This window comes from Poecilia formosa, unplaced genomic scaffold (assembly GCF_000485575.1).
Source record: "Poecilia formosa unplaced genomic scaffold, Poecilia_formosa-5.1.2 Scaffold52, whole genome shotgun sequence".
Classification (NCBI taxonomy): domain Eukaryota; kingdom Metazoa; phylum Chordata; class Actinopteri; order Cyprinodontiformes; family Poeciliidae; genus Poecilia; species Poecilia formosa.
The window spans coordinates 2,490,531-2,501,279 of record NW_006799991.1 but is presented as its reverse complement, the minus strand read 5'-3'; the positions used below and the strand labels follow the sequence as shown (position 1 = coordinate 2,501,279).

Here is a 10,749-nt window from a genome sequence, read left to right as displayed (position 1 = left end):
GCTTAAATAAATAAAGTTTTCTGCCAGGTATCTCAACCTGCTCAGTCCTGCCACAGACAGTTTTTGGACAAGCCACTAGATGGCGTGTCATTCTTAAATTTGATGTGTTTGCACAATATGTGCATCTACTTCAGATAATTCTCTGGTATGTGGATCGACTCATGTTTATTTATGTTTTTCAGTAACCTTTGTGAAAAAAAAAAGTTGTTTAACTTCTAGCTGATGGACACTTTAACATTTGTAGTGAAGTCATATTTCTTTGTAAAACACACAATAGATAAACAGGAAGGCACACAGCTTGAACTCACTGCTTAGTTCCACTATATGCCCTATATGCCATATATACATGTAATTAACTCAGATGGTTTGCTCCTGTTCCCAGAACTGAGCTACAATGCAGCTGAAGTTCCTCCCAGACGTCCACTTGCTCTCTTTGTGATAGTGCTCACAATGACGCATGAGACACCACTGATAGGAAGTCCTGCAAGGACCAGTTCAGAGGAATAAAGAAGACTCCCATTCACAACGTCCAAGAGTCCAAATGAAATACAGTAGAAATTTTACAGAATGGAGCTTATTGTACGTCTGCTATATTAAAGCTGCCTGTTACATCGAGCCACTGGCCGTGGAATGTTTCAGGGGAAAACATTCATCACAAGGCACAATCATTTCACACCTGTGTACCTCTTCTACATAATCCTTGAAGAAACTTTAGTCATGACATGCTAAGTTCTTCATCAACATTTAGTTCCTTTTGCTAATCTTGCCAAACATGGAGAACCAACATCTAGCTTTAACAGAACAAGAATCCAGAGAAACCTCCACCAGTTTATAAATGACAGACTACTTATTCTTATTAAACATGGAGAACCGATATGTAGTTTTATACTTTTATACCTTTTGTCTTTCCCTTGGTTTGTTGTTTTGTTTGTATTTCCTTGTAATTGAACTGCCTTGTTGCTGAAAATGTGCTATGTAAATAAAATTACCTTGCCTTACTGTCATTATGGTTGTGTTTCTTGTTTATCACAAAATAATGGTTAATTTAAGGATTTGAGCCTGATTTTGATGAGACCTACAGCATTTAGCTTTATTTAGAGCAATAATTGGATTCAATTACAGAGATTTTTCTTTCAGATGGGTGTGTGTCTTTACATAAAATAACTAATAATTTTGTTTTTTTATTACTTTTGTTTACAGCTTTATGAACAATTTGCAAACAGAAACACTGACTGCAACATATTTCAGTTCTTAAAAGAGAAAGTAATAATCTAAACATCCTATTTTGTTGAATTTGATAGATGTTCATAGTAAAAAAACAACAAAAAAAACATGTAACTTTTTTTGTTAAATCAAGCTGTCCTATTTTATTTTCTTCTCACATTTTTCATGATTTACAACTACTATTGCTTTAAACAGTTTGGCAAAGCCCAGATGTGATGTCATGGCTTTGCAAGTTTCTGATAGGTTAAATCACAACCTTTGAGTGAAGTGGAGGCAGCACACCTGTGAATGTAATTTAAGACAACACCTCAAACACGCTGCTTCCTCGTGCGTCATTCGAGGAAAATCAAAAGAAGTAAGGGCAAATGTCAGGAAAGGGTATGTGGACGACCTCATGTCAGGTTCATCTTTGGTTACCATACCCAGATGCCTGAGGAGTCACTTTCATCTGTTAAAACAATTAAATGCAAGTGCAAACAGCACGTGACACCTTCCCACACAGCATTAAGGTGTGTGGGAAGGTGATGGGGTTTGTGTCCCAGAGAGGTCAAAAGCAAAAACAAAGGCATAAAAATCTAACAAATAAACAAAACAATAGTGAACATGCTGACTGAGATTGCAAGAGGTTGTCATTATCTACAGAGAAACGAGTTCTGTACCAACATGAGCTAAAAGACACAAAGAGAAGAAGAAGCCTTCACTACAAAAATGTCCTCAGAGACAGAGACCTTCTTTTGGAGAAATGTCTTGTGATCCTACGGGAAGAGAATCTCTTTCCATTATTTTGGGCATGTACCAAAAAGTATTAATGTTTTGTTATTATTTTTTTTAAAGCAGCACATTACTTGCACTTCATTTTTGCAGACTAGCCGAAACACTTTTTAAGTGACACCTTTCAGTTATTTTCTTTGAAGCTAAAACTCAAGATATAATTTAAAGAAAGGTTGCTATTTTGCCATCAAAATCAGTGATTTTGTATTTTATTTTCCTTTGTTAAACTGTTTTTGATTTGGTCTAGCAAAACTCAATGCTAAAACTTCAGTTTAATTTTCACTTTGATCATATATGGAGTCTTAAGTTTTCTTATTTAATGAACAGAAAAAGAGCTTTGTTATTGGCTGAAACAGCATTGACTCCCATGTTCTGGATTATTTTTGCAGCATCATTTCCCCCAACATCCTCTGACGCTAAACCACGTAATCTAGTGGGTGTAACTGCTGACCAGGCAACATGATCAGGTACATTTTGTCTATAATGGGAAATGTTTCACAATATAAAGTTAAATTCCTAATTGACTCACAGCATCATAACAGTGATACAACTATTGAGCAACTAAGAACTTTTCAGTTGATTGTCTTTTTTTAGGATTTAGGAAAGTAAGGGTTTTATAACTATCTTTAGATACTGGAAGGGGAAGGAAAACATCTAATTTAGCTGCTAATAATAAACTCCTGCAATGATTCAAGATGGCACACAGCAGTGTGTGTCATCATTCAACAGGTGTTGCTTTTAAATAGGCTTGTTTTATTGCAATCTGGTGGCATACTTATTTACATCTCCAGAAAAAGAGACAAAATGATTTTTTTTGGATAAGATATTCATAGAGACACTGAAATTGGGGTAGGAGGATTTACTGCATGTAAAGATTATCTACAGTACCAACAGTACAGCCTTGCAGGAAGTGGAATATATTACATGGAAAATGACCTCTCCTCTGTGTGTTTTGCTGAATCATGACCACAGACATTAACTCAGACAATTGAGGTCCGCTGTGCATTAGATGTCGGTCTGAGTTCTTCTGGTTGGGCTGTGTGATTGTGGTAGGATAGAGAAGCCTGGGATGCTTTAGCACTGTTTCAGTTTTGCCATTTATGAAAAATGGTACTGACTGTGGTTCGTTGTAGTCCCAAAGCCTCACAAATGGCTTTGAGATCCTTTTTCATATTGCTGGATGTCTTTGACTTTGTTTCTCATGGTTTCTTTAAGTCCTTTAGACTGAGGAATGATCCTTGAGCCTACTTTACCAGACATGTCTTGTTTTTATGATTTCTTGTGGTGTGACAGGCTGATGAAACAGAGCAAAAAAATGAAGCTATCTCAATGATGACTATCTGGTTAAATCAAACTTAAATGAAAAATGTATGTCAATATAGAAACACAATAACTTTAATTTAATGGATGTCTGCGTCAAATCCTGCCTTTTCTGTTGTGACTGGAACTTGTATTCAGCTGCATTGCTTCGTTTTAAGGTGGTAAAACAAATTCCTTGTATTTTCTAACTTCCACGCACTTTCCAGGTTACATTATTATTCTTATAGTGTGTCTGGTGTTCTGTAGACTCCATCATTGGCCAAAATTGTTATCATTTCTACAGTACAACGGTTGTATCGTGCATTGCTGATCATCAGCAGGCATACCAACTTCTAATTATGTTTACGGAACGTGAATTACACTGTGCCCAGTCACTTCCTAGCAGGAAAACAAACAGAAAATAAATTGTGCTTTTCGAAAGTGACATTCACTGACACAAAAATGACGAAAACCAAAAACCAACACTGTCCTTACTGTGAGACAGGGATGATGCTTGGCAGTGCTGGAAAAAAGCACTCAAACAATGTACTTAAGTGAAAGTACAATAAACTTTCACTTAAGTTTATTGTAAAAGTAAAAGTACCACATTAACAGTTTTATTTGAGTAAAAGTAAGAGAGTACTGGCTTCTAAAAATACAGTTAAAAGTAAAAGTGCTTGTTGAAAGTATTACCTAATGGATAAAGCAATATCATTAAGTGTACCTCTCATATTTAATTTTAATACATCAGTAATGTGCCATTTTAATGAACAATGCTGCAGATAAAGCATGTTTTTATTGTGTTTATGCATCAGAATTTCAAATGTACGCATGTAAAGTACAGATACATAAAAATGTACGAACAGTAATGAGGTACTTGTACTTCATTAAATCCCTCTACTGATGCTCAGTTATGTTCTGGGGTTGTTTTGCTGCATCTGGCTATGAGCCCTGATATAAATCCTATTGAACATCTGCGGAAGGAGCTGAAACACGTTATCTGGACATGTTCCCTTCAAACCTGAGGCATCAATCATTTCATTGCAGTGATGAACAATGGGATGGCTGTATGTTGATATTTCACGTTTTCTGGCATTAAAATGTGATTAAATGCTGCACTAAACCTCCTCAATAAGTAATTTTATTGTTGAACTGCGTCATAATCTGATCTGTGCTAACATCAAACTTTAGCAAAGAAACTGTACATTCCTGGGTGTCCACAAATTCAATCTACTCATTGTTAATCCAGCTGACTTTTATTACTTACTTTATCTCCCAACTCCTTAACAGTTGGGAGATAAAGTATTATGAGTCCGAGCCCTGAAGATGGGAATGCATGAAAAGAGGATTGTGTCATGAGGCCTAAAACTGAACATATTTCAGTATTCAACTCTTTTAAGTCTTAAAAACAGACAAATATTTTTTTAAAATTTGTTTTTTTTCTACTTATTTTTTTAAGTATTGTAAACACTTCAATTAACACCTGCTAAATCTCACAATTTACGTCTTATGCTGATTAAACACGTACTAACATGATAAATTCTTGTTTTCAGGTTTTTGAACACTAAGTAAAACCTCCAATGATGTGAATCAGCTTCCATATAACTGTAACACTAGAAAATAAAGAAACACACACATAGGTGGACAATTTACCGACATAATATGAGGCATCTTTCTTTAAAATGATTCTGAAAACATAGTTACACCTGTTCAGTGATCGTAAAGCCTCCTTCCTGGATTTGACGAGTTTTAAACACACATTTCCAACACATAATACACACAGCAGATTTCCTGATATTGTCTTGGTAAAGTCTGCTGACTGCAGTCGTACAGCAGAGGGGGAAAAAAAACAACAACAAAAAACTTTGACCTGCAGGGAAACCTCGTCTAACAATGGTGGTGTTGAGAATGATCAATAATTTTAGAGAAAAGCTGCAGATGAAGCACGGCAACAGAAAAAAAATAAATGTTTTGATGGGGAATAATTTCAGGAAAGGGTGGAGAATGATTACAATCTACGAACCACATACAATTGTTTACAAACTGGCATCCTCCTCACCAAATACGGTCAAATAATCAGATAACCATTGGAAAAAATGAAGACTTCTCTTGTATAAACACAAGCTTGCTGCTGTGGATTGCACTAAAGAGGAATTACAATTAAGGTCGTTAACCTTCTTCAGCTATTTGGGTGAAATGTCTCCTCTTGGACAGCTTTCCATTTAGCGTTGGGCAGCGTGCTTTCTAGAAAAGATACATAAAGAGATTACACTGATAAAGATATCTCTGATTAAGCTTAATGGATATCGTTTACGCCATTTTTGGATGTTGGTATGCTAAGAAGTAATTTCAGTGAATGTGACGTTTACAAAGTGGTAAAAGCAAATAAGAAATTCTTTTTAAAGCACCTTCCACAGACAGGAGCTTTAAAGTGTTTTGCAGCAAAAAAAAAAAAAAAAAAAAACAGTTGAAGGAACATTTATGAAGCACATCATAACATCAGGGCTGAAGAGTGAGACTGAATGAAAATTACAGGCTGCCCATGTTGTGAACTGAATTTCAAAACCAGGATTTTATCATACGATGCGCTACAGGGAGTCAGAGAATACATTTTAAATCAAGGGTGATGTGGGCTCTTCTGTTAGCGCGCATCTGGAGCTGACACAAACCAGCAGAGTTTTGTTCCAGCTGCAAACGGAGCAACTCCTTTTTCGTTCTGGACACTTTAACAGGCTATCGCAGCGGTCGAAATGTGATGAAACAAAAGCATGAAGCAACATCTCAAGCTCATTTCTGGACCCGATTGTTCAGAGTTTGTTGATGTTGCGTAGCTGACAGAAGCAGGTCGTTAGAAGCTATTTGGTGTGTTGTTCCAGAAAAATGGCGTCCTAAAAAATGATCTCCTAGATTTTTCAAGTTAGGTTTTGTTGCCTGGATTAGATTGCAGAGGATTTGATTGAGATGTAGTTAAACATGATTTGAGTATCATAAAAATATGATTGAATGTAAATAAATTATGAATGAATGTTGAAAAAAGATATGGTGGTATTTAGCAATAAAGAGATTCCTTTTTGATGTGTTGACTGATATTGATGGGGTTGTTATAATACAATTCACTGATCATTCCTTATTGGACCAATTGTGTAGAAGTCTGATGGAAATCCTGTAAACTACAAACAAATTCTACTTTTTTTTTTTTTTTTTTTTTGCAAAAGAGCAGCTATAATTGTTTTTCAACTTAAAATGAATTGAATTTTATGACTTTGTAGACTCAGTACTTATAGCTACCAATGGCTTTTCATGAAAGAAAGGGAGGAATAGCAAAGTCTGAAACTACAAACTGATTTCATTCCCTACACCAATAGAAGCTTTTAGCCAAAACTTTAATAGGAAAAACTAAAAATATGGTATTACTTTGGAGAATCCTGTAATTTCTGCTCTAGATTATCATCATTCCTCTAATGTGGTCATGAGAACTCAGAAAGTGATAACAGCTAAAAATCTCCTATGTTTTTCAACAGGTGTTTTGCTTCGGAGGATTTACCTGTAAGATCTAAGGACACGTCTATAGGTCCACCATGCAGAGAAACCTCTCAAAACAATACATCATTTAGCCCTAAAAAAGCTACATGTGTGATGTAGGCAGGGTAACTCGCATACGAGTTGTTACTGAAGCTAATTCTCATCTGTAGCAGAAAGAACATTTATAGTTGTTATTTATTTTATTTCCCAGACTCTGCTTATGATACAGCTGGTTATAAGACTGACTGGTTGATAGACAAAAGAAGAGCATAACTATTTAGTTTCATTTGGTAATTCTAAATTTGAGCAAATAAAAATCACATTTGAGGTTCTACAAGGCCTCATTCTCGGGTGACTTTTAGTGGTTTGGAAAATCAAAACATGTGTTGCCAAATCTTTGCTGATGACATGAAACTTTATAGATTTGAACTTAGCTTTGAACTTTGAAGTGACTTAATTCCCATGCAGCCGATGAGTAAGTGTGTGCATAAGGCCAGTGAGTGGACTAGTCAGAAGCTCCTTAGTGCAGATGAGACAAAAGTCGTTGTTTTTGGATAAAATTCAGGGTAAGAATTGGTGACTAATTACACAGTGGAGACGAGTATTTCACAAACCTATCCTATCGGTTGCTTTTTATTCAAACCTGTAAATATTAACATCAGACAAAGCCTTGCTTCCTGTTTTTGAAGGATAATTTTAGGGAACAAATTTGTAGAAGTGAGAAAAGCCATTTAGTGTTTATGCTCCTCAATTTTGGAACAAATATGTTCAGAAACAGAATTCAGTTCAGTTGTTTAAATTGTGCCAGGAGCACATGTTCACTTTACCACATTTAAAACGAGCATTATTTTACTTTTAATTTGTTTTGCATTTGGGCATTAATATGTATGGACTGCTCATTAATGTTATTACACTTTTCGTACAGTTCCTGTCTTTACCGTGGTTTTCCTTTTAACTTCTTTATTTGCAGTCACACTGAATAAACTTACAAGTGAATATTCAATAGCGTCTGCGCATTTTCCACATCATCCATCACTTTATTTGATAAGACTTCCGGGTGACATATTTACACCCCCAATCAGCAGCACAGTATGAGCCCCTTATGCGTCACGAGTCCGGGGCTTTAAATAGAGGCGTCCACTGAGCGCAGCAATTAGAGCGTCTTTTAGGAGGCAGACGCAGCGGTCAATAAGTCACCACTGACTTTACTTTTAACATTTATCCGATTGTTGAAGTCACCCGCTGCGCTTTTACCTGGACAGCATGGCCAGCTCTGGACTGCAGATCGTTGGTTTTCTCCTCTCCTTAGTTGGAGTCTCTGCTACTATTGCCGCTACTTTCATGGTCGAGTGGGGAAAGGAGAGTCAAGCAAAACACCGCACCTATGACGGTCTGTGGATGTCCTGCAGCGGCACCTCCGAGAGGGCCACCTGCGAAAATTACAAGTATCTACTGAAGCTCCCAAGTAAGTTTCAGCGCTTATCTATGAGATGTTCCACTCAAAGTAACCTGCTTTAAGCTTTCTGCTTTGTGATCCTGCAGTTGAGGTCCAGGTCACTAGAGCACTGATTCTGGTCAGCCTCTTCCTCTCCGCCATGGCGCTGATTGTCTCCATACTGGGAATGAAGTGCACTCGCTTCATGGATGCCATGCCACAGAGCAAAGTCAAAGCAGCTGTCTGCGGAGGAGGGCTGTTCATACTCGCTGGTAGGAATGACATGACTGAATATCTTGTTTATTTAAATAAATATATCGTCATCTGCCTAAGAAAAAAAAATCTATTGGAAGGAAAAAATGTAGTGATTTTTTAAATTTTTTGTCAAAATCATTTTGGCAAATAAAATATTATTTAAGCCATTATTTTAGGAAGGTGGTGATATTGTACTTCGCTGGTCGGTGCCTTTCTTTGTCAGTTATTATTTTTCAAACGTCCTTGGAAATATGATCTGAGGTTATCATTTAATAATGGCAACTTGATAATAAGTAATTAATTTACACCAGTGGTCAGTAGTTGCAGCTTTTTACTGGTAAATATTGAATATGTTAGTTGCTGTTAATTTGCTTATTCTGTGTAATGGAGGTTTTTGAAATGGATAAGATGACTCCGTGATCAGGGTGGCATAGACTTAGGTCAGAAGGCCCAATTACAGCACTGAATGTGAATAAAATTTATAAAGTAGCTTATATTTGCAGTGGATGGTGGGTGGATGCTCTTTGGTGCTGTGCACTATATGAAATTATGGCTTTAATACTGCTGCTGTCCAAACTGACTTTAGTGTCTAATATGCAGCACTAGACTGATTAAACTTGAACTTGGGTATTCAGCAATAAACAGAGACTTAAATGTAATCTGATATGTATGGATTTTAGATCCTTGTTCATTTAGTTCTTAATGTATCTGCTAAGTTATTTGAAAACTGTTTCTTTTGCACATCAGACTATCAGGGAACTATGTTTGTGTTTGGTTGTGTGTGGAGGAGTGTGAGATGCTCCTCAAAGATGTGGTTGCCCAAAGCATCATTCATGCAAGAGACATCACTGCTCTTTTGTGAAAAACACTACTTTTTTGTTTTGTGACCAAATATTTAATTACATAACAACATAAGATATTACAAACAGGAAATTATCAGGATTTTTGAAAACAAGTCAAGCAGTGTTTTTATTTTCTTCTAATGTGGGTGGTTCATGCATCATCCTAGTTAAAGATGGTTCAATGTAAACATATGTATTACTAGTCTTTAAATGATATTAGATGTTGCAAATGAATGCGGGACATTTAATAGATCACAACACAGGGACACCGTGAGTGTAAGGAAAGTCGAACAGCATTTTTTTAGAGTAAACCAAAGGTAGTAGTTACTACAGTATGTTGACATTTAAAAGCTAAAATCAGAAATATCTTTGATGCCCTGAAAATCCCAACAAGGTGAGAGAGGAAAATGCTGAACATGCGCTCACACCCAGTCACTGTCGCTCCATTAGCATGCTTTCAATCCAAAATGTTTTTCTGCTTTTAACCTTGTTTTCCATGGTCTGGGGCCATTTAATCGCTGCTGCCTTTTATTAGTAGCGATAAAAGACAGGAACAAAACGACATAAATGAAAACCTCTTAATTAAGTATGGAAATGTAAATAAAACCAGAGTAAAATATTATTAACTAGAGAAGAACAAAGTAGAAACGCAGCCATCCTGAGAGTGTTCTGCAGTGAAAAGTGTTTAAAGTTTAATAGCGGTGCTGAGGCTAAATACTTCAATTACTGAACTACATGGCTTAAATAATGTTTATGTAAAATATAGATTTATTGACCTTTTTTGTCTTCACATAGTAATTTAACTTAGAACACTGTGAAGTTTAAAAATGCTGGTTTACTTGCTTATTTAGATATTTTAAATGGAACTGTGTCTAGATTTGTGCAATTATGACGAACAATTATTATCTTCCTAAAGTCAAGTTGAAGAATATTGTTTTCATCTCAGTATAAATCTTATATATCTGTTTATCTATTCAGTCATAGATGGTTTAAATGGAAAAAATGATAATCGTGATTAATAAATTCAAAAGCTCCTAAATTTTGTTTTCAAATGCATCCCATCAATTTAAACACATTGAGCAGCAAGGGGCTTGTTTTTGTTTTCTTTATGTTTTCCTTGTATTTTATCTTAATCATGAACAAATTAAGCACATACATGACTGCAGATGACACTTTTTAACAATATTTTGCTTAACTCAGGTATCTTGACCATCATTGTTACCTCCTGGTACGTCAGTAGGATGGTTGAGGTCAACGAAAAGGCACATCGACTCCAAAAGTAAGTACAAGAGAAGAGTGACTGACTCACACAGAACACACAAACAAAGCACAAACAAAGGCACTCAGCTTATAAGCAGATGTGCACCTAAATGTGTGTGTGTGTGTGTGTGTGTGTGTGTG

At 36.1% G+C, this 10,749-nt stretch overlaps 1 protein-coding gene across 1 annotated transcript; it reads left to right on the top strand.

The window, feature by feature from the left end:
* Nucleotides 1-7,956: 7,956 nt before the first annotated feature.
* Nucleotides 7,957-10,666, top strand: LOC103138544 (claudin-19). Its single transcript, XM_007552778.2, has 3 exons — nucleotides 7,957-8,281; nucleotides 8,359-8,523; nucleotides 10,549-10,666. Exons 1-3 carry the CDS (start codon nucleotides 8,080-8,082, stop codon nucleotides 10,629-10,631), a joined length of 450 nt encoding a protein of 149 aa, XP_007552840.1. The 5' UTR covers nucleotides 7,957-8,079; the 3' UTR covers nucleotides 10,632-10,666.
* Nucleotides 10,667-10,749: the final 83 nt, after the last annotated feature.